The sequence below is a fragment of the Nesoenas mayeri genome, assembly GCF_963082525.1.
Source record: "Nesoenas mayeri genome assembly, chromosome: 4".
NCBI classification, from domain to species: Eukaryota; Metazoa; Chordata; class Aves; order Columbiformes; family Columbidae; genus Nesoenas; species Nesoenas mayeri.
The window spans coordinates 40,570,989-40,598,763 of record NC_137540.1 but is presented as its reverse complement, the minus strand read 5'-3'; the positions used below and the strand labels follow the sequence as shown (position 1 = coordinate 40,598,763).

The window sequence follows — 27,775 nt, the reverse complement described above, 5'->3', positions numbered from 1 at the left end:
GCATCAACATCCAAAAAAACTAGTGCTGAAATACATGAAAATTGCAATAAAATATGCAAGTGAAATGTTTATACATATTTTTCTTTTGCAATACTTCTGTTTGTTTGCACACTGTTTCAATGTTAGAATTTACCTGCTTGATTTTTTATACATTTCAGTCAGTAAGTACAGTATAAAAATGGAGGGTTTTAAGGACAGCATTTTCCTATTAAGGATTGTCAACAAAATCCTTGAAAATTAAATGAGCTGACAACTGTAATCGGAGCAGATGCGTAAAGTACTGTTATAGCACATTGCACCATCAATTATGTGTCAAGCGTGCTGCCAAATATTAAGTGTTCTGACCTTTGTTATTAATAATAGAGGCAGACACTGGGGACATGTGAAAGACAAATAATGTAATGCATGGAAAATCTATTATAGATTTGATTTTGTGAATGGACATGGAGCCTGTTTGGTATCCTGCTTCTCCCTTTGTAAGCTACAATTTTATGTGAAACTGGACATACGACATAGTAGAAATGAATATTGTGAAAAACAACTTCAACAGAGTAAAATGTTCCTAAATTAAATAAATAATACTGAAAGGGAGCTTGGCATCAACTCTTTACTACTTTATTTATATGGGTATTTGTCATTTCCCCTGTTCCTTGCGAAATCATGTGGAAGAAGTGAAATGAAGCAAACTTGTCCTTACAGTATTCTCCATTCATTCTTGTGTTTTTAAGTTGTTGTTTTTCTCAGTATCGTGTCATCTTGTAAAGACTGGCTAGTCAAAGTTTTAGTCAATTTCTTTCTCCAAAGTATAGCTTCTTGCATTTTTTAGGTGATCATGGATGATAATGTGTAAAAATGACAAAAACAGCAGAATGGCCAACCAAAGGACAAGCAGTAAATCCTTATGAACTAATTGGTTTTGTTGTTTTGGTTTTTGTTGTCATTATTTAAAAAAAAAAAAAAAACAACCAACCACAAACCCAATGTTGTAACTGACTTAAAAGTGTGAATAAAACAGAAAACCTAGGACAGAGAAAACTCCTTCCTCTGTGAGCACTGTTGGCACTGAATTCCTGCTTCCTTCTCAATGTAGAATGTAGATTCCAGACTGCGTTTCCAGTGAAGCATTAAGCAGTTGGTCCAAGATTTTGTGTGTAGTGCACTATAACGGATTAATATGAAAAATCAGTGGACAGTTTATGTTTATCAAAAAGGTTTCTTTTGTCGTAACTGTTGCAAAATTTCTCTTGTCAAAAAATTCATTAACATCATATTACTTTCAGACAATACATCAGTTCTTTAGTATTCTGTTTTTTAAACTTAAGATTACAATTCAGAGCAACTAGCTTGGTGATAGTAGTTGCATCTACAAATAGTTTTTATTTCCAAACTTCACTAATTTGGACTTGCGTAAGAATAATGAAAAATTAGAGCTCCTCTAATTTATAATACATTTTTGTTGGCATTACTTACTTTGTGATTTTTTTTTCAATTGTAAATAGATGTTGAAGTCTTAAGATTTAATTTAATGTTCATGTCAACAATAACGTTTGATTCTTGCACAAAGTTAAATGACTCTACAAGCTCCTTACATTTATGTTCCTTTAAACAGTTTGGATAGAGGAGAGTAATTTGCTGCAGTTCAAAAATACATGCCTTTCCTAGATTTATAATGAATACACTAGGAACAAATAATTGATGTGTGTGTGAAGGTAACATTGAAAAAGAAACAGACATTTTCTATTATTCTTTTCCTTTTGTTCATACTAAGTGAGCACTTCACATTGTAGGCCTTCATGTGGCACTCTGACCCATGCAATATCCAGGAAGAAATGCATTTGAAAGCAGTACTTTATTAAATTAGATGTAATACTTTATTAAATTAGATGTAATACTTTATTAAAACAACTAATTTCTTCATGCTTTGACTTTTATTCATACATATTTTATATGTGTATCAGATTTGCTTTCCAGCTGGAAAGACATGACTTGATTTCCTGACCAAGGAGGATTTCATCAACACAGATTATTGCCAACAAATATGACCTCTTTCCTGCTCTGTACACTGGCTTCTTATCAACTAAGTAAATTTGAGTTTCGATACTTATTTTTCTGATGATCTAGGCCTGTACTTTGAATATTTGAAGCAACAGTAGCCAGCGTTTTGTCTACAGTGGGCTGCACAGGCTTTTGAGGGATTCATAAAAGGCTGGTGAACCTTTGGTTGGATTCTCTTTCCATGTCACCCGCATGGTCTGCTGGTACTTCCTAGGACCAGCTCCTAGGGATGACCAAATGAGGAATGAGGCTACTCAGACGCTGCGCTTTTCACCTCTTGAGAGAGACGAAAGGAAGCAGGCAGCGACCGAATTAGTTGTTTATTCAGCTTGGGTTTTTGTTTGTGATGCACTGATTAAAAACTTGTGTGGTGTCCTTCAAGGAGAGCAGGGGAGGGAGACGCTCTGTGTTGCCAACAGAGGTGAAGGCAGGGCCCCAATGTACTGCTTGCTGAGTGACTTGGGTCGGAGGTGACCCTTCCTACGGAGGCAAGGAAAGAGATGAAGTCCTGAATGAGCGTGTTTCTGAGACTGATACCTTGATTATCGAAATTTCCCAGGACAAAACAGTCTGTCATGACACTGTGGTTAGTGAAGGTGTAGCGAAAACATTTTTTTAACTTTCAAATGACTTTGAAATCTGTATTGGCTTTGCCTTCTGTGTTTAACTGTGTTTATGGAAATGAGTTCTGTGAATCTGCCTTAGCCTCGGGCATTTCTTTTGTACTTGACACCTGCTAAGGAAGTGGATGAGACAGCACATGCCATTTTGTACCCTTTTATTTGTTTGTGAGACAAAGAGCAGTTTTGTTTCAGGTGAGCTAGTTCAGAATGGGCTGTTTTATTCATGTAATGTTCAAAATGGCTGAAATGAAATAATTTATTTTTTGTTAGTAGTGGAGTTTGATAAGGAATCTTAAATTTCAGTTTTTATAGTTTTGTATTTCTGGTTTTAGAGATATGTTATGTGTTTATTAGACGAGAGCAATGGTTTTGTAGTAACCTGTACAGAGTCTGCAGCCAGTTGCTAGACACTTTTTACAAAGTGTACCTCTATATTTTGTGTCTCATACTGCCATCTAAGGGCCACGTAGGCTGAGAAGGTGGCTAAAGGTTCTTCAATATTTATCTTTTTCCTTATTGCTCTTCCCTTTGGAAAGTCAGCAATTCATGGATCAGAGAGGGAGGTCAGGGAATATCAGCAGTCCTTGGATGCAATATGTTGTTTCATCTAAGAGGACAGAGGAGTCTTCCAGATAAGTGAGAAATTATAAGGTAATCTGAGTCTTTTAAGAAAATGCAATGCAATGAGTTTGTGTAAAAGACAGTAAAAACGAAAGAGTGATTTACAGGATTTGAGTACTCTTGAAACAACAGGTTGAGGAGTGTAGTACTTGAGTCCTGAAGAGCTTCAGTTGAAATTCTTAGCAGTGAGGGAGTGTGCAGTTCAGATTCTTAAAAGTACTAAAGTCCTTGACTCCTATTGATTCAAGGGTTATTGCTTTCCAATAGAATTTGCTCATTAAGGTTTTCCCTAAAAAGGTACAAAATCACAAGTAGTTTTCTTCTTTTTTCTAATTTCACTGTTTTTGTGTTTCTGAGTGTTTCCGTTTTCCTGGGCTAAGGGAAAATGAGCAAAAATTTGGTGTTACTTTAAGAGTATGTGATATTAAATAACATGAACTGAACATCATTTAAAAATTTTGAGGTTTAAGCATTCAAAATCTTATCGTGAAAACTTTTCTATACAGGATAAAAATGATTTTTTTTTAAATCTGCAATCTGTACTTGTATAAGCTAAATTCTATAGTTCCTTTCTCACATAGATATTTTGAACTACAAGTGTGATAAAGAATTAGTGGTACAAGCAAAACATTTCTGTATTTGTCACTATAATACTTGTTGTCATTGACTAACAAAAGCAGTTTTTGTAATAAGGACCCCTTTGAGCACAACTTTATTTTACCATGTATGGGTTGTTTTTCAGGCTAGTTTCCAGCAAACCTTGTGTAATGGAGAAAGTAATTAATCTTGCATGTTACTTTGACAGGCTCATGCAAGCAAAGACCTGGAAGAGCAATTGCGGTCTGTGTCCAGTGTGGATGAACTCATGACAGTACTTTACCCAGAATACTGGAAAATGTTCAAATGTCAGTTGAGGAGAGGAGGTTGGCAACACAACAGGGAACACTCCAGCTTTGACACAAGATCAGATGATTCACTGAAATTTGCTGCAGCACACTATAACGCAGAGATCCTGAAAAGTAAGTACAGGACACAAAATGCATTCTAACGCGCAATAAATTAAGATCTGAAGGCTTCTCAGTTGTGTCAAAAATATTTTAAAAGCTAAGCATTCTCAGCAGTTTGATTTGATGTCATGGGTATAATATGAAATCCTTGGCAGTCAACCTTCCGTAATTAAATAAATTGCTCCACAGAGTTATTTTTGGTACGTCCATTGTAAGAAAGTTACAGGCTACTTTCTTGGCTCAGTAGATACAGCAAGTTAAGTGTTTGTCTTTGGGTATAAGGAATCCTCCTTTGTAGAGGCTGTAATGATTTTACAGAAAGCAAAGAGGGCTCTAACAGATTCATTCACTGTTTCTGCTCTTTTTCTGCAGTTACGTCACAGCTGGTGATGCTTTCTTCTCTTAAATGTTATTGCTTTAGGAGGCCAAGTAATCCACTTGTAGCTTTTCCTTGTTGCAAGAGGCCAGCTGTCATGATATTATGCTGAAACGAGAAAAAAACATCTTTGAAACAAATATGTCAATACCCCTTAGTGTTTCAGAAGACCCAGATAAGAATATCATTAGCTTACAGTTTAAGCAAGTGCTTGGAGGCAGAGGAACATGGGATTTAAAGTGGGAGGCATATTTTTTGACATGATATTGGAAGTCATATACCTTAATGGAGACTTTAAAGTAGGTGAAATTTCCATTTTTGCCAAGTAGCTTATAAAATTGACTCCAAAAGAGAATAAAGGGCCTGTACAGCTGCAGGTCTCATGGCTGTTTAGTGTAAGATTGCATTTGGCAAAAGAAACAGTATGTAAAATGTTTGCCCAAATTTGTGTGGGTATTCTGGACACAAGTACCACCTTTCAGATTAAATCATATGGTGTACATAATTGCTAAATAATAACCTTTAAATTATACACTTGTAGTTAACAAAGTAAACATGTATTCAAATTAATTTTGTGTTAAGTGTGTAGGCATCAAATGTAATGTTTTTAATATATAGTATCCAAATGAAATACTGTGTGGGACTTGTTAAAATTACAAAGCTGTGCAGTACTTCTTTAGGCTTCACTTAAGGTGAGACTAACCCTGGGCATAGGAGAAAGGGCATGTACAGCTTTAGCTGTGAACGTCATAAGATACATCCATCCTTGGTAGGTTTCTCCTTAGCTCCACTGTGAATTTTCTTTTGCTCCATGGCAATGTCAAACCCCTATGAAGAAGAAATTAACACAGAGATACGTATTTCACTGAATAAAGGGCGGGACCCTAGCAATACATATTCTGGTTCAAAACTTAAAAAAAATTCTTACTAATTTACTTCAGGAGAGTATTGTTTTTAAACAGTTACTTTATAACATATGAAATTCCCTGTAACTTGGCAGGTATTGATACTGAATGGAGAAAAACTCAGTGCATGCCACGTGAAGTGTGTGTGGATGTGGGAAAAGAGTTTGGAGCAACTACAAACACCTTCTTTAAACCCCCATGTGTATCCATCTACAGATGTGGAGGTTGCTGCAATAGTGAAGGACTCCAGTGTATGAATATCAGCACAAATTACATCAGCAAGACAGTAAGTTGTCACTCTTATTACAGTCCAAGTGCTCCTTGCAAATCCATTTATGATCATGCATATTTTAAACCTTTTTATTGCTACTTTGAGAAAGGAAAAAAAAAGTCCATTCCAGAATACACAGGAAAAACAGCTGAAGAGACTACTGCCTGGAAGAAAATGTTTAACACTCTGTTCCCCCAAATGTGTGTACATATATATATATTTATGTATAGATATAAATATAATTGTTTAGGGAAGGGGAAAATAATTTTAAAAAATGATGTCCTATTCTCAGTTTTGAGATTATCCATGAAACATAATTGTATCCTGTGGATTTTTTGTTTGTTTGTTTTTGGGGTTTTTTGCATCTGTCATTTGCCTGCCATATGAAGCAAGCACTCTCTCAAAACTACCATGGGCTTTTATTAGCGAAGACTGTTTTAAGACATACACAGACAGGATACTTTTTGCAAATAAAGCCTTTTAGGAACTGAAATTTACTGCATTAAGCGATATTACTATAATGTACCTGTATGTGCGTTTTCTGTTGTTCTTGTTCAGGGCTAGTGATCTGGTAGGAGTGTGCAGAGATTGTGTTGAGCCTTTGAGATGCCTTTAAAGGAATTATTAAAGGTATTATTCTATTTTAAGTAGTTATAACATTTATCACAGTATATTTTCCCTCAAATCATGTAAAAATAGTTATGCTTTGACATGTTTGCTAGGGTATTTTGCTTTTGTTACAGTATTTGGTAGCTTTTTTGTTGGTTATGGGCTTCTTCTCTTTTTTACTTCATCTTTTTGATACTTTGAAGAAAAGTAATTTTACTGTAAATATTGCTTCCTTGTTCAACTAGATTCATCTAGTTGAAGATACAGTACATATTTATAAGGAAGATACACGACTGTATAGCCAGCTATGAATCGTAGCCCATGGAAATGTCATTCCTTTGTAATGAAATTTCATAGTGCTTTGAGCCTTCTCATGGGAAAAGAGGTTGTAAAGGAAACAGAAAAAACAAACAAACAAACCAATCTCTTTTTTTTAAAAATACATTTTCTGTCCTTATTTCCAAACAAGTCTGTTTGTCCTAAATGATATATTCTACCAAGAATTTTCAATCCTGAATTTAAGCTAATGGTATACAGCCGCACAGCACAGGAAAAATGTAACTCAAATAACTGAAGGAAAACTACAACACCGATTTAGTTTGAGTCCATAGTTATTCCCACAAATAGATGTCCTAATTCCCATTGCTTAGAAGATGCAAATACATTTTCATGTTATAAAGTAAGGAGTATGATCAGTTTGTTTTGTTTTGTTTTGTTTTTTGGACATGTATTTATAAAGTTTAACTTGCTGGAATAAAGGATGATCTAGTTACAGAGAGAGCTTGCATTTAGCATGGATTTCCTGGTCTTTGAGCACTATGTCAGTTTGGGGTAAATAATCCCTTTGTGCTCATCTTTTTTTGCCTGGTAAAAAATGTTCAGGTTAGTACTGAGTTTCTTTTTGAAATTATTGATGTCATTGACAATGATATGGTATAGGAAAATGTTGAAGGACTTATCAGAAAGAAGGTAGCATTGTTTTGTTTCCTTACCTATTCTGTCAAAGCAAGCAATTTAATATCTGAGTTTTCTATCTTGCTTCTGCTCTCCAGTTTTATCTAGTGCTTGGCAGAATGCAGTTTTTAAAAATCCTTATAAGGGAAGGGAGCTATAGCTATATCTCTTCATCTGTCATCATCTCAAATCTTTTTAAAGTTATATGACCACAGCTTACTCTATATCAGATGAGAATTAGGAAGAAAAAAATATTGGATTCAGGACCCTTCTGTGAAATTGAGGTACCCTACACACCTATTTTCACTACCATTTTCCTTTTTGTTTCCTGAATGGAATGAGAACAACTGGTTAGCAAGCAAACATATTTACTTTTCTACATAAGTCATATTTTTTGTAGCTTTATTTTTGGTGCATAAACTCTATCAAAATAAGCTTCATGCTGTGCAGAAAATGTGCTTAATGGAAAATTAACCTTTCAGCTGGAGATCTTACTGTAAGAGCAAGTTCTAGCACTGGTTCCAGACATTAAAATCTAAAGAAAGTTGATAGCAGCTTTCATCAAAATTAATTAAAAATAAGGGGGCTAGACATACAAGTTATTTTTATGGGAAGCAAATAATTGATTGCCAGGAGAATGGACTATGTCAGATCTTCCCAAGTTGTCTTGTGGAACACTGTAGTGGTCTAGAGAGAGGTCAATAGTTTTCTAGTTTGGACTGTATTCTTCCTTTCAATCTACTAAACCTTTTGAGAGAAAAATAGAAAAACATTTTTCTTTGCTGTTAATACATTTTTTTTTTCCCACAAAACCTGCTTCTGTAGTTGCAGAAGGGTGTTTATACAATCATGATTGGGATATGAGACAATTTCTTAATTAAGATGTGGTACAAGATCTATGAAAATATTTGAAGACCCCCTAGGCTAATTCACAAGATGCAGCAGATCTTCTTCATTTGTGACCCTGCAATAGCCCAACTTTGTAAGTGGTGGCTTGTCTGGTAAAGGTCTGTAGGGGAAGGTGGTTGGTTGATTTTTGGTTTTGTGGTGTCGTTGTGTTGGGTTTTTTTCTCTAATTTATTATTAATCAAATAGCTGTTCCATGTTTCCATGACATGAGTAGTTCAACAGCAGTTACAAAGATTGGAACTACCTGGTGCAAAAACATCTTGTCCGTCTGCTGTACGTTTTCACGTCCCACCTATAGGTGCTTGCTTAATAGGTAGAAGGGAAGCAGTGAGCAGATCTTAAAGGGCCATCTCATTCCATTCCTCCTCTTGGCTGGCAGGATGGACAGTTTTTTGGCTTCTTTCAGATCATTTAATGTAAAGATCCTATATTTTCTTGTTTCTTGGTTACAGTAATAGTCCCTCAAGGGAAAACATCTTTCCAAGCAGTTCGAAATTAGATTTAGGGGAGCTTTTCTCACAGGAAACAAGCTAACATCTTGAAATTGTTTGCCATATTTGAGATGTACATGGTATTCCTTGACACAATTTGGAGATGCATATGTCACAAGAAGTTTCAGTTGTTTTGAACTTTACCATTTATGCCTTTTCTCATGCATTTTTCTATGTTAGTCTAATGATTGTCATGATATAGTAGGTACTATTAATAGTGGGAGATAAATCAGTATAAATTCCAAATGTCGTTTGTTAAAATTTCAGAAAAAAAAGTTGAAGCGATTCAAATATAAAAAGGTAGAATAAGGAACCTGAGCATGTTAAACAGAGATTAACTGTACTGTTACAGATAAGTTACCTGTTGTTGTGTCACACAGAAGCCTTGAGATACTGTTTCTAAAAAAAACCTTAGATAGTAGAATGAATAATGTTGATGTACCACTTTTCAAATAGTTTATTTTCATTCTTTCCAGTATGGAGATGTTTCGAGTTTTGAGATCAGTCTTATCTCTAACTTTAAAAGCTCTCTAGGCACATTATGCTCTGTTATGCTGGTTATATTTGGCCAGACTTACTGACACTTTAGGAAGTGCAAAGATCACAAATGGTGGAAACCGAGTCAATTGATTTGAGGGAAACTTGCCAAAATAAACTGCAGTCCATCAAAAGAACATAGTGTAGTTAATGTAAATCTGGGAAAAAATCATACATAAATCCTACATGTAAAAACTAGAATGACAGTCTTCCCTCATCCTGATATGAAAATAAGAGGTTTGATTATTTTCTATTTCAGCAGTCAGTGACCATAATAATAATTTCATGTGTGCTTATAGAATGGATGTTGGCGTGTATGATGATATTGGTGAATAAATTAATTTAGCCACTGAAGCAAAGAAATACTTTGCAGAGAAATCAACAGTTTTTCTGGAAAGCATGGTGTGAAGTCTTTCTAGTCTAAAGAAGGAGCTATCAATGAAGTAAATTAAACATACATGCCATCCTAAAGATCAGTGAAGGGGAATATATGGGAATGTTTTTCTTTTACAGGAATTATGGGAGTGCTTTTGATGAAGCATTCAGAGATTTCTGTCTGCTGTTAGATTTTTATTCTTTTTTTTTTTTTTTAATGTTAAAATTATGCCAGGCTCTAGGTTGTGAACCAGACTCTGGTCCCATCCTTTTTTCTGTTGTCCAGTCCAGCTCCGTAAATGGCCAAAGGAAGAGTGCTGCCAGGGTGGGAACTGAAAAGAGCTGACTGCAGGGTGGTCTGCAGGACCAGGCAGCTCTGGCCTGGAAGCTTTTGCAAGGATGGCTAAAGAAATAACAAGGTTGGGAAGAAGAAAGAATGTTGCACTTGGCATTGTGGTAATTGCAGGTTATGGTGTACCAATGGCCAAGTCTGGTTGGGTAGAGCAATTCAGGAACACCTTTGGCCAGTGCCCTCTTATTGTGTTTCTCACCTGAGAGGTACAGTACAGAGCATATGCACTGATCTTCAAGCATATAAAAAACTGACCTGTGAAAGAATGAAAATACAGGAAACAAATTTTTTGTAGTTGCACACATGATTGTAAAAGTGAACTAATTATTCACTTACCTTTGTATTAGTCTGAAAAGTTATTCAATTGTATAGCTATCTGTGCTGGGAGGCAGAAAAAACAAGCACAAGAAGCTGCCATTGCGGTCTGGAGAATATGCTGCCTTTTAACTCTGTCTGGTGCGGTGGAACAAAGGTTAAGTATTAAGCCTGAAGTACACCTTATTACAGATTGTGTAATCTAAATATATGAAGAAAAATCACCTTCTTTCATTTTTGAAGATGAATGTTTCAAGTTTGTGTATGTTGAAAGTCAGATACAAAGTCATCTTTATAATGGTCAGTGAGAATGAAAATACATATCCTTAAAAAATAATTTAAAAAAAAATGTCCTGCAAGCAAAACATTTTTTGTTCGTTTGTTTGAATTCCATATAGTGCCAATGACTGTCATGGGTTTAGCACAAAATTTCCATTTAAGCCATTTACTGTACAAGATTCTTGAATTGTTTCATGACACAGAAAAATGGGGAAAAACATTTGTAGTCACACATAATCTTGTTGGTAAGCAACTCTAGTTTGAGGAGCCTAATATTAAGATTACCCAACATACTCCATTTTAAACTCTGTGGTCATTCTCTGCCTTTGTGATTATTTAATAATAGGGGTTGAAATTTTCTTTGCCAGATACCTGGTTCAGCTTGATGTGTTGTTTTTACTTTTCAGTTTTTTTACTTTAAAACCTACCTAATAGTGGTGGTTCTGCTTTTTCTGAGAACAGAATGAGAGACATGGCTGAACACAATGCTTTGAAGAGAAATGCTAGACATAGTGAAAATGGAAGACCTGCAAGCTGGGTTTCTGTGGCAGAACAGCCTCACACTGGTTGAATGGCACATGTTAAGTTCTTGTGAAATACATTATATCTGTTTTTCAGCTGCTCTTCAGTTACATAGAGCTCTCATTAGTATGTGTTATACACTGAGACTGATAGTGTGTTACTGACATGTTTATGACATTAGATCATGTGAAAGAGGTTAGGACAAAGCTTTAGCTGTTATTTTGTTGTCTTTTTTTGTTGTTTTGTTTAGTTATATATAATACTGTTTAGTTATGATATTGCATACGGCATTGACTTTTGCTTTCTGCTGGTTTCCAGACTTCAAGGCAGTGTTGGTAGCACAAATGTACAGGACATCATGGACAAATTGAGTCTATTTTTTTCTTTTAACTTTTGAGTATTTGTCTTAAACTCTAGCAATGCTCATTTCATGTACTTTAATTTGCTATTTAATTTACTATAATTACTAACATCTTTCTCAAAACTGTGAGTGATAAAGGCTCTGCACTGAAAAAATGACCCTAATACATACTGCTGTTGGATCTCATGTTCTTCTGGGCACTGAAGCTCATTCTTTGCAGTCTTTGGTCCTGAATGTCTGTCTTTATGCATTGGCCCTTGAACAGACCTGAAGGAAATATCTTTTCCCTATTGCCTGTAGCATGAATTAGTCCAATTTTTACTATATTTTGAAGTTGGGAGGGAGAAAATATCTGGGCCTCTAACAATACAGTAAAACCAATCCTTTCCTAAATGAGGGATCAGGCAGAAATGTAAGCCATCTGATCTCTAAGTAGAGGTACCCACATGGGCAGTATGGGTACCAGCAATGTTGCCAGAAAAGAAGGGTGTCAAGAACCAGTCTCATGCATGTTATGATGCATTTCTCATAGAAATATCCTTTGTAGATATTGACGTTTGTCTCTTCCATCTTGCCAAACATGCCCTGTAGTGACAACAGATGTTGAGCTTATTGTTCTATTGGATGAAGAAGATAGGCAAGAAATTAAGTAGAGATGGTAACAAAACCAGAAAGTACTGCAGAAGGTCATATCTTACCTAAACTGGAATGATTTATTAAGATGAAAATTCAAACCCAGCTTGTGTATATTGAGAGTTTATTCACGTACACCGAAATAGCTTAATTTGATTTAGAGATGCTGCTATCATAGCTGAGAGCAGAATGTAGATCTTATTTAGACTTATTTATTTCAAAATACTAGAGATTATTTAAACCAGGAATATTCTGAGTATTAAATACGTTTTCTGTAACAGACTACTTTTCAATAATTTATTTCTTGTTAAGTCTCTTCTTGATATAATTTTATTCTCAGAAGAGACGAATAAATATCTGCTTTTTCAGTATGCATGAGAACGTGGTATCCTAATAGCATGTTGTCCTGGTTTTGGCTGGGATAGAGTTAATTTTCTTCCTAGTAGCTCGTATGGTGCAGTGTTTTGGATTTAGAATAAGAATAATGTTGATAACACACTGACGTTTTAGTTGTTGCTCAGCAGTCAAGGACTTTTCAGCTTCTCATACCAGCCTTCCAACAAGAATGTGCAGAGTACCAAGAGGCTGTAAGGGGACACAGCTGTGACAGCTGACCCAACCTGGCTAAAGGGATAGTCCATACCATATAATGTTATACTCAGTATATAAACCTGGGGGAGGCTGGCCAGCAGGGATTGCTGCTCAGGGATGGGCTGGGGATTAATAAGTGGGTGGTCAGCAATTGCATTGTGCATCACTCATTCTGTATATTCTTTTATTGTTATTCTGTCCTATTAAACTGTCTTTATCTCAACCCATTAGTTCTTTTTTCTATTCCCTCCCCCATTCCGTTGTGGGAGGAGAGCGAGCAGCTGTGTGGTGCTTGGTTACTGGCTGGAGTTAAACCATAACACATGTGCAGACAAATAAAAAGTGTAGGAAGAATAAATCAATAATTCCAACCCCAGTATTTCACTTCCATCATTTCCATTAAGGGAAATAGATTTGGTTTATGTTCTTTTTTAACATGCTACTTCATGAATCATTTTAAGCACTTTCCAAAAGTGAGGACTAGAAATGTAATACTTAGTATAATATAACATAATATAATATGATCTCCAACATAAATAGTTTGCTTTGGTTTTCTTTTACTTTACGTATAACCAGTATGTACTATTGGGTGATGTAAAATATATTGCTGTTAAGTGAATTTAGTTGAACAAACTGAAGGTAAATCAATGAGGTCAAGGAAGCTAGTCTACATTATTTAACTAGGCTTTTTTTTTTGCATTGAACCACTGAAGTGCTGATGGGAATAGTTGTTTGCAATAGTCACCTCTAAACTGATACGTTTTGCAGTTTAAATGGAAGGGTAAATGTAGATTAAGATAACTCATGTTCACCATTGTTTCTGCTCACGATTGGTACATGTCAGGTGTTTCAGATGTTTTAGTGAAATTTCTCTCAGTGTAGTCCTGAAGGCAAACAGGAGGACAGTTGGGCTGACAGGGTCCTCTTTTAGGTGGCTTAGAATTTTCAGAGGTCTCAGCAGCTGGGCTCTCCTTCTGAAAGCACAACTTGTTTAAAAAAGATACAAATCTTGCATATGTAGGTGAGTTTCGCCATCTGTTTAAACATCAGTATTTAAAAAACAGATAACCAAAGAACTCAGCATATATTTTCTCAAATTTGTACTGGATACAGAACTGAAAGCTATTTTGTACACAGTCCTTTCTGTCTCCTTATCTACACCACCACCTTCCTCCTTGCCAATTTCCTAGTTTGTGTGTTATAACAAAACGATGGCATTCAATTAGGTGGGTATTTTTAAAAGAAATTAGTAAATACATAAAACTATATTCATATAACATGTCAGTATGAAAATGATAGCTCTGTGTTACAGTTATTGCTCTTTTTTGGATGAAGCATCTTGGTAAGAATGCCTTTTGTGATTAATTTAAAGGAACTTATTATAATAGATAAGGGTAAAGGAGCCAATACTGGTTTGGAAGCCAAAAAGGATTATAAGTGTAATAAAAAGCTGATTAGAAAATTTCTTTCTAGAAGTTGGTTTTGAACTTAGTTAAAAACCCTGGCGGCATGTCTGGTGATAATTAGACATTCATTTTATTTGTACCAAACTTGAAACTCGATGTGGACTCATGCCCTTATTAATGACTCAAGATCAAAATTTCAAGAAGTGTTATTTATTTCGCAGTTGGAGCAAGAATCAAAATGTTAATATGATTTGGCAAGACGTCTCTCTAAAAACAGAAACTCTTTCCATGATAGCTCCGTGGATGTCTAGGTATTTTGTCAGTATTTGAAAGATGCAGGAAGTTATTTTCTGTTTCGTTTTTCCTTCTACAGAAGTAAATATACACCAGTTTACATTTTTACACTGTGATGAGGGGAAGGAACAAACTAATATAAAGGATGTGCTACTTTTTGCAGCAAAAATAATAACATTGTAATCTTTCATAACAGATTAAAATGCAAATATAACACTTTTACCGTCTCAGCTCTGGAATGATGACAATCTCAATGTTAAACATTTTTAAAGCTCTAGTCACTAAATGATGTCAAACTTTGTTTTGAGAAAACAGAGTTGATGATGCTTTATACAGTTGAAATTTAAGTTGTGTAATTTAGATATATCAATAGTATGAGCTTTATTGTTGGCTGCACAAGTGCCCTTTTATCTTAGGAGTACTTGGTGAATACACCCCAAACTGCTGCACCCACCTGCTTCTCAGTGCCCAGGCTCATTCACATGCTTCAGGGCAAGATCCCATTTTCAGGACATCCTGTAGATGTGCTTCATATTTTGAATAAATTAAAATTACCGGTACTTTCATTGCATTTGCTTGCTGCATGTATGTCATACTGTAAAGTTATTCATTATAAAAAAGCATTGCAAATAGATTTCAGCTACAAATCTGGTTATGCAGTCTCATCAACTGAAACCAGAAATAATAACCATTGATCATGTTTTTAGAGGTAGTAAAGTCCCCAGAAGATGCAGAAATATTCTTACATTTATTTGCAAAAGCAACTAAACACCTAAAAGACAACAGCCCTCTCTTATCCTATTAAAAATACTACCAAAAATAGTTTTTAAGACTTTGACCTCAAGTATTTGTCCTACCTTTTCAGGAGACTATTGGGATTTGAGTCTTATAGTGAAACCTTATTAATTTGTTAAAGTACGTATCCTGAATTGAACACTGAAGGATGTCTTCCTGATCGTCTGTTATACATGTTCAGCTTTTGCACAAGTTATCACTGAAGTTGTCCTCTTCCACCAGTTGAACTACATTTCCCACTAAAATTGGGATTTTATTCATTCACATACATTGTGTGAATGTTTATTAATATCCTGGAAAAAATATAATAGTTGAAGATGCATTCCATTAGGGTAACCATATAGTTTACATTGATACAAATACTGGAAAGCCAGAAATACAGTATGCTGTAGCTCAAAACTTGGTCATCCAAAAATCTTTTGATCGACATCCAATATATTGCTGTTTTACACAAGCTTTTGTAATTGTGCAACTGATGTGCTAGGTTGCAGCTTGCCTCTTTTTTAAATTATTCTTGTTTTCCAACTTTTTGAAGCACCTTCTAATTTTTTTTAAAAGGCTGCCAATTTTAAGTCATTTCCTCTAGAAAAAATGTGTTCTTTGTACATTTTCCTTTTGAACATTAGTTTAAATGTTATAATAAGGAAACAGGCACGTAACAGGTTTTAAAACTAAAAGTGTTGTCATGACATAGCTATTGTATTAATTTTGCACATGATGATATCTAGTGATATAATTGAACATGACACTGAATGGTGGTAGAGAACAAAACCCTAAATTCCTTATGGCTTTTTTTTGGTATGTCCTTACATTATTTTTGTTGTACTGTTACTGATCTACAAAAAAAAGTTATTTGCTTTGCTTTCCTTTTTACAGTTGTTTGAGATCACGGTGCCTCTCTCTCATGGCCCCAAGCCTGTAACTGTCAGTTTTGCCAATCACACGTCCTGCCGATGCATGTCAAAGCTGGATGTCTACAGACAAGTTCATTCTATCATAAGACGTTCTTTGCCAGCAACACAAACTCAGTGAGTATGAGACTTTTCTTTCCTTTCACGTTATGAGCAAGCCTATATAGTTATATCTAAAATGTTGCTGGAAGCTTTCACAATCATTTTGCAAAGGAGCTAATATGTTTTGCATGGTAAATATGTTACTAAACTAATTAATATAGTACCTTTTTACACAGTGCCTAAACTGGGGCTAGGTCATTTAAACATGAAGAATAATGTTATTTGTGGGGTTTGTTTCATGGAAAGAGCAACAATGCAATTGAGACTTACAGAAAATATCAATAAAATAATACTTTTATTTTTTTAAAGGTAATCATAAAAGTTATAAAAATACTTTTGCAAGTAAGGAGTAGACAACATTTCTCTCTCAAACTCTTTTTTTCCTATTTTAAAAGCTGTTTTTTAAAAGGCCTGTTTTTAGGGAATCTCCATCTTTTTGAACATTTTTGTATGCTAGAAGTGAAAATAAAACAGAATGGGAGGGGGAAATAAAAGGTGAATTGACAGTCCACAGAATTAGCATGTTGGTTTGTTTGGTGATTTTGAATGAAATAAGTAACAGAAGAAATCTGGCACTGGAGCCACTTGAAGAACTCCTTCACTTCATTTTAGAGAACTGAGAGATGATTTCATGATGTAAAAATATTCAGTAGGTCAAAAATATCTAACAGACTAACAGTTACTTTATGGAAGAAGCAATTACTAGAAGCTGAACTAGAATTCATTGTAAGCATTTTTAATGAGGTAAGTGAATAATGCAAAATACCCAGAGATGCAAACCAGGTCTTTAACTGAATGAAAGCACAGAGAAAAAGTCTCAATGTTTTCTGACATGTTCTAGCTAAACACAGAATATATTCTATTTGAATTCAAATTATTGAATTTGCTTATCAAAACATGGATCATGAACAGTAGATTAGAAAAATATTAGGAAATAAATCTATTAATAGTTTAATTGAATAATTAACAGAACATAAAAAATCAGAACCCAATAGTCAATAATGAAGTAAAATTATGCTGACTGTTGGTACTTTCTTAGTGCTTCCAGATTAAGAGCAGTTGTAATTACCATTGCAATACTTTATTCTAGCCAGGAAGCAGGTACCTGCAGTTAGAGGGAAGTGAGTGTACAGAGAAAAGGCTTTGACCAGCACTCCCAGCTGGAGTGTCCTGCTGTCCTCTGAGAAAGGAGTCGTGCCTCAGCAAAGGCAAGACAGACTAGTACTAAATCAGAATATATACAGGCCTTCTTTACTGTTAAGTACTGTCTTTCAGTTTTAAATCTATGGCTTTTGACAAGAAAGCAGAAAAAAACAGAAACACCAAACAAGCTGAGTGCTTCTAGGTTCTAGAAAGGAAAGTAAAGCTATTTGCATGTTCTGGGTGGGTGCCTGAATGCTTTTCAGAATCCCACTGGGGTTTTTTAATTGGTACTAAAGTTCTCACTTTCTTTTCTACTTATTTTTCCATAACATTTTATTCATAGGTTTGAATGCTAATGAAAGTATTGTGAAGCCAAAAACTTGGAAATATACTTTCCTGTCACAGCAGCAGATCTGCAAGTGTACATGTATATATGTACATGTTAATTTTAACAGAAATATAATAACGACTTTCTTATGTATTACTCAAAAGCAAAGCCTTGGAGCATAATCTCTGGTTTTACAGTAGTAACACTCAGGATCTAATAAGAATTCAAGGCTGGATGGTGCCACTATACACAGGCACATCTTAAGAGAGAGAAACGACATGTAAGATAGAATACAAATAGTTGATCTTTTTTTATATAAAAATATATTTTCTGCACAACTTTATCTTGAGAATTAAAGTCTAGGCCTTTGCTTGTTCTCACACATTTTTCCTTTTATTCCTTCTAAAAAGTAGTAGCTACCTCTACGTACTTGTGGAGCTGAGGCATGTCAGTTCACGTTAACCAGTTTTTCAGAATACCTCCTGGATTAATGGCATTTTAAGTTTTACTCTTCTCTGTTTATACAGAATGTCATAAAGATGTGCAACTGAGTTAGAAAATTGTCACTCTATTTTAGAAGTTTAGCAGTTGGGGTGTTGGGGAATAGAGGGGGCCTTCAATATGCATAATTCAGATCAAAGTCTCTGTGATGACCTTATTTGTCCTGTGGTTGGTAGGTAAGCATTTACAGACCCAATAAGCATATTTTAGATGTGATTTTGATGTTGAACACATTAAATGTTGCCCCATTTTATGCATTATCTGTCTTAACACTGACAGGTAATAAGTTAACATGCTAGTTTTGATTTGAGTTGACAATGATTTAGAAAGAGGTAGTGAATTTTTTTTGCAAAGTGATTTTGCCTCTGATATTTTTCCTAGCCTTCCTGAACTTTCCTAAAATGTTACAATAAGTCATTTCAAAATTTCAGCCACACTCCCCCATAATTTTCTGTCCCTGCAACCAGACTAGAATTTGGAAACAAGCAGTTCCACTTCCATTTGCTGGTTTTTGATAACTTGGATTTTGTACCTGTATTGTCTTACGGGTGCGTGCGGTGTTTTCTTCTTGTTGTCACCCTGACTTCCATCTGTAGTTAGTTTTAAACACTCTCAGCTAGAGCCAGGCTTCTCCAGGTGTGAGTGCCTCTATTTTTTTGTTTGTTTGCAGTTCATTGTTGTTGGTTTTGCTTGGTTTTGTTTCTAACAGAATATAATATCTGTAAATTATCCTGTACCATTTCTCAAGCAGAATCAAGAGCCAGGTAAGAGGACATATGTGCAAGTGAGGGAGCAAGAGTGAGATCATTAGTTGAATGAAAACAGGAAACACCAGCCTGAGAAAACATGAGACAATGCAGGGTGATGTTAGACTACAACAGTCTTTACAAGCAAAGAGTCATGTAATGTGGTGAAGGGGAGTGGTATACTTGAATGCTAATCACAGAAAAATGTCCTAGCACCTGCATTTTTGAATGCCTGAGTAATGGTGCTCAGGGGAATGAAAAGTGTTTAAAATGTGTAATGTATGTGCTGCCTTATCAGAAGATTTTAGAAATACTACAGAAACAATGCATAAATGACACAGCCTGGATGCATGAAGTTAGGCATGACTTGTTAAAAGTTATAATGCCACCTGTGGTGACAGAAATTACAAGCAAGGAAGGTGAGGTAAAACACATACATAATCTATCTGTGGTGCACTTGCTAGCTAAGTTCAGTCATTCTTTAAAAAGACAGGAGCTGCTGTTAGGATTTTTTGCTTTCTCTGGTACCGCTGCCTTGACGGCAAAACTAGCTGCTAAAGAGCACCAAATGATTGTTTATTGTCTTTCATATCTAAAGTGAAGAGATATGGCTGCTGAAGACCGAATCTTTAGATTCAAGAAAACTGTCCAGGATTTGAGTGGCTGATGAGAAAAAGTCAGTTAATGTCACGTAACTTTCACATAAAGGGGAAATGAATCTAATCATCTAATTTTGCTTTAGGAATTAGAGGTTGGTCTATGCATTAATTCAGAAACTGTTAGCAGCTGTTTTTTGATGTCTATACGTGTGAAAACATTTTTGTATTGCAAAAAAAAAAACCCATAGAAGATTATGCTTGTTACCATCTATGCGATGTTTGTCACGGAAATACTTTTCATAACTGTCTATTTTCTATATAAGGCTTACATTCAAGGGTTAGATCTGTTTCCAAGCAGCATTAGGAAAGTAAAAATATCAGTTTTTAGAAGTTAGAGCTAGATCTTGAAATGTGAGAAGGTGTCTTCAACAAATGGTTTGAAGGTTCCTGTAGTGGGCAGAACCTTAATTAGTAATAGACTTGATAGGAGTTAAAAATAAGATTATGAATGAGCTAAAGCTCTTTGTAAGGTACTGGAGGGAAGCAAACACAATCAGCACCTGATTTTTTTTTTTCCCTTGGGTTCTTATGGTAGTAAATCAACAGTATATTGCATTCCACAGGTGTCATGTGGCAAACAAGACCTGTCCAAAAAACCATATCTGGAATAATCAAATTTGCAGATGCTTGGCACAGCATGATTTTGGTTTTTCTTCTCACCTTGGGGATTCTGGTAAGCAGTCTTGCTTAAATGGTTAAATGTAGTTCCATGTTTTGATTTACATAAAGGAGAAATTAAAAAACGTGAAAAGTAAATAGTTGAATTTTTATTGCTAGTTGTTGCGTGTCTTTTGCCATATGTTTGTTCTTAAAACACCTCAAAATGTATGAATTCAGTACCATTTCTTCCCTTAAAAATATGGGATGTGTTGACACAAAACTCAGATAGTTGTGCCACATCTCTGCTGTATTTCTAGACACATCTGAAGGATTCCATATTTGCGGACCAAACAAAGAGCTGGATGAAGAAACGTGTCAATGTGTCTGCAGAGGAGGTGTGCGGCCTTCAAGCTGTGGTCCTCACAAAGAATTAGACAGATCATCATGTCAGTGCATGTGCAAAAACAAACTTCTCCCCGCTTCCTGTGGACCCAACAAGGAATTTGATGAAGACAAGTGCCAGTGTGTATGTAAAAAGACCTGTCCTAAACATCAGCCACTAAATCCTGCAAAATGTGTCTGTGAATGTATAGAATCTCCCAATAAATGCTTCTTAAAAGGAAAAAGGTTCCATCACCAGACATGCAGGTAAAAACTAGTATCTTTAGCCCTTTCATTGTATTTAAGGTATAAAATTTTGAATTTGTGTCATTATCTGTCTTGTTGAATTGCTTTGTAGTCTTAAGTAAACAGTAAGCCTCTTTTCAATTCAGTTGTATCTTCTATGACTTTTATCATCTCTAAGTCAAAGCTGCTAGGCAGAATAAGTATTTTAAAGCATGTTTAGTTTCTTGTACTAATACTTCATGTGATTTTTTTTTTCTTTAGCTGAAAATGAGCTGTAAGTTCAAGCTCTTTGGTTTTTTAATGCTATTTAAAATCCCATGCCCTTTTTCCCAAAAACTCAATATTGCAATTCAAACAACTCAAATGTTCCTAATTAGATTTTAGGGATTAGTTTGGGAGATATCATCAATCATTTTCGCTTCCTAAACTTTTACTAATAATTCATCCCACTCGATTGATACTAAAGATTTATGAGTGTATAAAAAGTCTTATAGCTCTGGATGATTTCTGTGAAAAATAGACATACACAACTGTAAAACAGACCGCCCACATTCATAACTTAAAATGGGATTTGGTCACGAAAAACCTCTGTAACTTCTATATATATCACAGGAGCTTTTTCTTCTACAACTACTACACACCCATAGCAGTCAAAGTCTATATATAAAAATATGAATGACTTCAGGTTCTGAGAAACAAACAATATTATTTCTGCTTTGTGTATTTTGTGAAGAAAGTTTTCCTCCAGTGAAACAAAAACAATACCGATTTGAGCAGGAAGATCTATTAGTTATTAATATATGGCAATTATTTCTGTTGTAGTAATGACAAATAAAAATTCCAGAAATGTTCAGGTACTGAAAATGGAAAAGAGAAAATTGGAACACTTAAATGTCTGTTGTGATTTGTTGCTTATCAAAAGCAAACCTTAGATTTTTTTTTTTTTATTATAACATGTAATTAGTTGGCATAAATATATTGTCAGGTACATATACATTAGTTCATCTTGAATTTTAAAAATGGCTAATTAATAGGAATGAGACCTGTGCTGAAGTCTTTAAAATAGGGGAAAATATTATTAATAACTGGTATTACCTGTTTTCCTACGTTTGCCCTTCTAGGTGGAACACAATAATTGATTTAGAAATGTAACAAATAATTTCTTCTCTGTCATTCAGGTTTTGTTTCAATTTTATGTTTGCAGAGGAAAAGAAACCAACCTGATGACATGGGCTTTAGCATATTACAAAGCCTTAGCACTACTCTAGTGTGCACTTCTAGTAGTGCTACACATATAAGCCATATGTATTTTAAAGGAACATTCACAATTTGGGAAAGTCAGGCATTTAAAAAGCTAATAAATGCCATAAGAAATATCAGATTTAAAGACTTCGTATTTGAAGGAGGGAATAGAGCCCAGCTTTTCTCTGTGTTGTTGTGATTTAACATAATAAAGTGTTTGAATCTCTTTCTCACTTCCAAGGACAATCTGATTTAGGATGCTTTTAGATGTTGCTGTTTTCTAAGTAGTTTGTGTAGAGAAAGGAAGATTTTATGTGGTATTACTCTACAGCCAATAGCTCTGCAGATGTTAACACTGTCAAGGAAAATAGAAGATGCAATCTATCCTCCTTCTTAAGAAGGGAGAAGCAAAGGTTTCTCATGTTTTGGCTTTGTCCACCACAAGCTTTTTTGAAAGGAATAAAAGCCCTGCAACATCCCATTTGTCTTTGAAAGAAAAATCCCTTGCTGTTATGAGACCATATCAATGGAGGTACCGTTCTATAACTTTGTGCAAGATGCCTGAGACTGAGACGTGGGTAGAATCTTGTAGCCAAGTCCTAGACAGCTCCCTGTGCAGAGAAGTAGTCCCTGTACATTCTGGTTTTGAAGCACCAACATTTTTATGCACTGTACCAAAAATGCCTCAGCCTCTCATCTTATACCCAAACAAACAAACAACAACAACAACAAAAAAAACGGGGAAAAAAAAACACATAACAGCACAACAAGAAAACAAACAAAAACACAAACCAAAACAAATAACACACACGAAAAACCCGACACTGTACAAAACCCCCACACTGTAGACCATACTGCCTTTTAAGGTAGTCATACTAATACCACCACTAAAAGTAGCATTTTCACTTCAGTTTCATCTGTGGAGTTGTTTATTAGACTGCCCAAAATGATAAACCTGGGCATTCAGTGGCAAAATAATCACAATTACTGCCCATCAAGAGAAAGTTGCCACTGACTCACCCAACACTACGTGTATTGACTGAACATCTATCTTAGCTCCAGCATGCTCAGATTGGCCTCATTAGAACAGATACCTCTCATGTGAAAGCACTCCATAAACAACTTTCAGCCCAAATCTTTTGAAAGACCTGGTCTATTGTTCAGCAGAGTTTCCTTAGGAAACTGCATTTATATAGTTACAATGACTCTGCTGCTATTCACCCAGTGCTGTTACCTCAAGAATTTATTTTGGTCAGTTTTGTCAGAGGCAGATAACTATGCACCTCAGCTGCAAAGCATTTTAGAGGAGGAGAGGGGCTTTCTTGCTCTTTGAAAATGACCCAAATAATGATAAGACTGCAGTAACCTGATCTTGACTGCTGATAGACACAAACTCACATAGGAGAGAAGCTTTATAGTGCTGTGGCCTGCAAATTAAGTTGAAGTTCAATAGGAGGCACAAATCCTAAGCAGAGTGAACTCCTCATATTTAATGATTACATGACTGCATTTCATTTTGTGCAACATGTCATAGGTAGGTGAAGGTGTTTGGCATTTTGGTTTTGTTTTTTTTTCTCCTTTCTCTTATTTCATTTTATGGTCATTCAGTACATGAAACAGTCTAACTTTCAGGGCAGAGACAAGCAAAAAAGCAAGTGAGTCCAGGTATTCATCCACTGCATCTCTGCCTTTTTCCCAGAACAGACCTGCTGGTTGCCTGTTTACTGAGAGTATTAGATTTTCTGGCAAATGTGCAAGACAGTAAAGTTCACTTGCTTGCTTTCTTAAATGGCATTGTGATTTTTTTATTGCCTTTTACCACTGTTTCCAAACTTTATTGGGCAAAAGATCAGCAGGGCTTTGAGAGTTCCTCATGAGCTCTTATACTGATCTCAAATTCCTATATTAAATGGTACAAAATAATGTTACTCTCTTAATTACAGAGACCACATCAGTGAAATAATCTATGATTAACAACATTGAAAACATTGAACAAGATCTGACTGGTTAATAAATGTCATATTTGCAGTCTTCCTCATTCCTTATTGTTTTCCTCATAATCAGGTTCGTTGGTTGAACTAGCTGGTTTGAATTAATGTAACTGTAATCCAGACCTCATATCAGAAACAAATTATTGCGAAGTGGTAACTTGGCATCTGAAACAAGCACACAATATATTAACTCATCTACGACAATAATAAAAGTAGCCACAAGCCTAAAGCAAGAATTGCCTAGAGAAAACGATAGTGACCTAGCCTTAATATAGTGTACAGTAGTTTCTTTGAACTGAAGTATGAATTACAGTAATAGATCATAATATCAGTGTTTCACGAACAGGCACACTATTTAAATACGAGTTTTAAGTATAACTGTGTTGAAATTTGAAACATATACTTTTGCTTTTTGACTCATTGCCAGCATCTGAAAAAAAACACCCAGACTTGTACTTTGTTTCCATTATACACTAGAAAGTATTTAGCATTGTTATTGTAAGGTTATTTTAGGTCAAGTTCTTGTTTTAATAGAAAAATTAAATAGAAAGAGGAAGAGTTCAGGGACAACCACAGATACTATCTTTGTATAACTTCTATTTTTCAGTCAACAAATCTGTGAAGAAAAATGCTCCTGCTTTTTAGGTAGATGTGGCTTGTGGTTTAATGCTCTATTTCTGTTAAATTTGTTTTAGTCAAATAGGGACTATTTCTGTTCTTTTTCCTTTAAGAATTATCATAAACATGCAGGCTGTAATCTGTTGCATAGATAGATGCACTATCAAGTGTAGGTGTATCCCCACTGCCCTCAGAGAGTGGCTAGAGGGGTTTGCAACTTGAACAAAGTATGTTCTCATTTTCAATATCAGTCACCATATAACATACATAAACAAACCTCTCTCAGGTTTATTGCGTTAGTGAATAATGTGAGAAAGAGTCCTGGGTTAGAAGACAGTGAAGTTGATCATCACCCAATTCTGAATTGCCACCTCAAGCTGTCAGCATGCAGCAGGTCATAACAAGCAGATTTAAATAGAGAACAGTATTACTGTATTTTCGAAAGCAAATATAAAAAAGTACTAAAGACAAATCTGTGATTACAACTAGGCAATATGTTACATCTATTCAAGAATTGCAGTAGAATAATTTCTCTTCAATAGCATTCATTATTCTTTCATTGTCTTTTGTGAAGAATAGTCCAATTAAAAGTAGTTGCAACAACATAAACAGAAGTTAAAAGATATATAATTGTAGGAATTAAATATTCCATTGAGAAATGGCAGTCTCAATGCACACAGATTTCTACACTTTGTTAATATAAATGATCATGTTATATTAATGCCAACTTTTTTTTCCTTTCTTTAGCTGTTACAGACCGCCATGTACAGTCCGAACAAAACGCTGTGATGCTGGATTTTATTTTAGTGAAGAAGTGTGCCGCTGTGTACCCACATATTGGAAAAGACCACATATGAATTAGTGAAGAGGGCACTACTGGCTATTTTGGTGTACATTTTTCCATTAGAACAAAAGAACTGAAACTTTGCTAATATTTGGAATTAAATGTTCACCAGAGACCCTGTGGGGCTTTCAGAGACAGACACATTTTGCTTTTCTCAAGATGTGGAAAGCAGATGTAGAAAATAACTGGGGTTCATGTTTTGTAAAGAACTCAATAAGGACTTATTTTCTGCCAATGACCAAACAGCCTAGGTTCTACTTCTTGTGATTTTTTTTTAAGAGATAATGACTATATAATTTATTTCCACTAAAACCATTGTGCAGCCTTTCTGTTTATAGCAGTAACAATTGTTAAAGCTCACTGTGATCAATATTTTTATATCATGCAAAGTATGTTTAAAATAAATTTGAAATTGTATTATATAATTGTGGGAACGTTTAATCATCTGCCTATAGAAAGGAACTACAATTCAGCAGCTTTATTACCACAGTTCTTAAAAAGAGGGAAAGCGGTTAAAAGGAAGCATTTTTATGAAAGGAAGACTACAGACATTTCCTTATACCTGTTCTATATGTCATTTGAAATAGTTATACTTTGTGATACCCAGTGATATTTCTCTCTCTAGAATGAAACTAGAAAAGCAAGACCAATTAATACCTAATGAAAACGTTGGAGATCCTGTATGTTGTCCCAGGATAAGGACTGAGTTTAAAGGACAGCAACAACTACTTACATTCCAATATATTTGCCTTTTCATTTCTTTCTAATATTCCTAAAGAATAATATAAAATAATGTCTATTGAAGGTTATTATTATGAAAGAGGAAATGCCAGCTATGCTTTTTATTTACTACTACAGGTTATATTGTAAAATTTACAACTAAATAATTAGGAATGCTTTGATGCACTTTGCTTTTTCATATAGTCAATCAGGTATCTTGATCAACAATGTATGTATGTGCAAAAATGATTTGAAGGAAAAAAATACAATGTGTATACCAAGGGGGACATGAAAGGACTTCCACCAGTCTGTTGTGGATTGACATAATCTCTACATAAAATTTGTCAGGACTTCTCTTTACTAAAGAGAATGCAAAATGGAACATCTCGAACTCTAAAAAGAGGTAAGATTTTTAGCTTGCATGGGAAGAGGAATGTGCATAGAACAATCTAATTAAAATTAAAATATTTCAGAAATTGGAAGGATGTTGTTAAATTATAGAAACTTTATTGTGTGCAGAAGTGAAACAAGCAAAGCAGCAAAGCAAGATTTTTGCAACAGGAGGGGGCAGATGTGCAAAAAATAATTTTAGAGGTTGTTAGTCTGAAGTGCTGGTTTCTAAGCAACTGTCTTAAAGGAGTTATTCGTGAAATAGTGCTTTTTCCTACTATTCCCTAGAAAGTTTTTCTAGGGGGAGGGGTGCGTTGCTTTTCTAGATTCTTGCATATTTAGATATCAGAGTTCCTAAACTGAATGAAAGTTGCTTTTAATTACTCAGTTCCTTATTGTGGGTTGGGTCAGTCTAAGAAGTAAGGCAGGATGAGAGACAGTTCGAGAGTTCACACTTTCCACTGTATGTTTAGTGTCCTCAACGCTCTTCCTAAGAGGCCAGCTATTCATTATCTAAATAGGAAAACAGAATGAAGTTTAGGCATATAAATACTGTGGAATCTCCTTACTACTATATCGCCTCAGCAATCAAATGCAAGTAGAAATCTGGATGACAACATAACATTGAAATACAGCCACACAGTTCCCCTGGGTTGGATTGGTAGTTATGCAAATCGAGTGTCAAAACTGGCAGTGTCAATCTAATATCAAGAGGTTAATAGTCAAAACTTCCTTGAGTATTACTAAAGATGCAGGCATCCACTTCTATGTGCCAGCTGCTTGAAAGAAACATAAAATAGCTTAAGAAATCAGTTAAAGAGCAAACTTTTTAATGAAGACTTGAGAAAACAAACTGTAGATGAAGCTCACAAAATAAGTTTTTTAATTTCTATAGAAGAGAAGAAGCAAGGGAAGGACAAACCAAATCTGAAACCAGGAAGAGAGTCCAAGTGAGCCAGTATCTAACAGATAAAATATGTGCTTGTGGTTAAAAAGGAGGAGAGTACAAGTGAAGACAGAGCAAAACTGCATTCCAACAAGTAATTCTATGTAGATTATAAAAAGTGCACGT

The 27,775-nt window shown here is 35.1% G+C and overlaps 1 protein-coding gene across 1 annotated transcript in view; it reads left to right on the top strand.

The window, feature by feature from the left end:
* Positions 1 to 25,611, top strand: part of VEGFC (vascular endothelial growth factor C) — a gene marked incomplete at both ends in the record, with an annotated part of 78,499 nt that extends 52,888 nt beyond the window's left edge. Inside the window, 6 exon segments of the mRNA XM_080344229.1 lie at positions 4,105 to 4,318; positions 5,683 to 5,873; positions 16,158 to 16,309; positions 20,235 to 20,344; positions 20,589 to 20,919; positions 25,497 to 25,611. Coding sequence (XP_080200355.1) covers positions 4,105 to 4,318; positions 5,683 to 5,873; positions 16,158 to 16,309; positions 20,235 to 20,344; positions 20,589 to 20,919; positions 25,497 to 25,611 — 1,113 coding nt within the window.
* Positions 25,612 to 27,775: the final 2,164 nt, after the last annotated feature.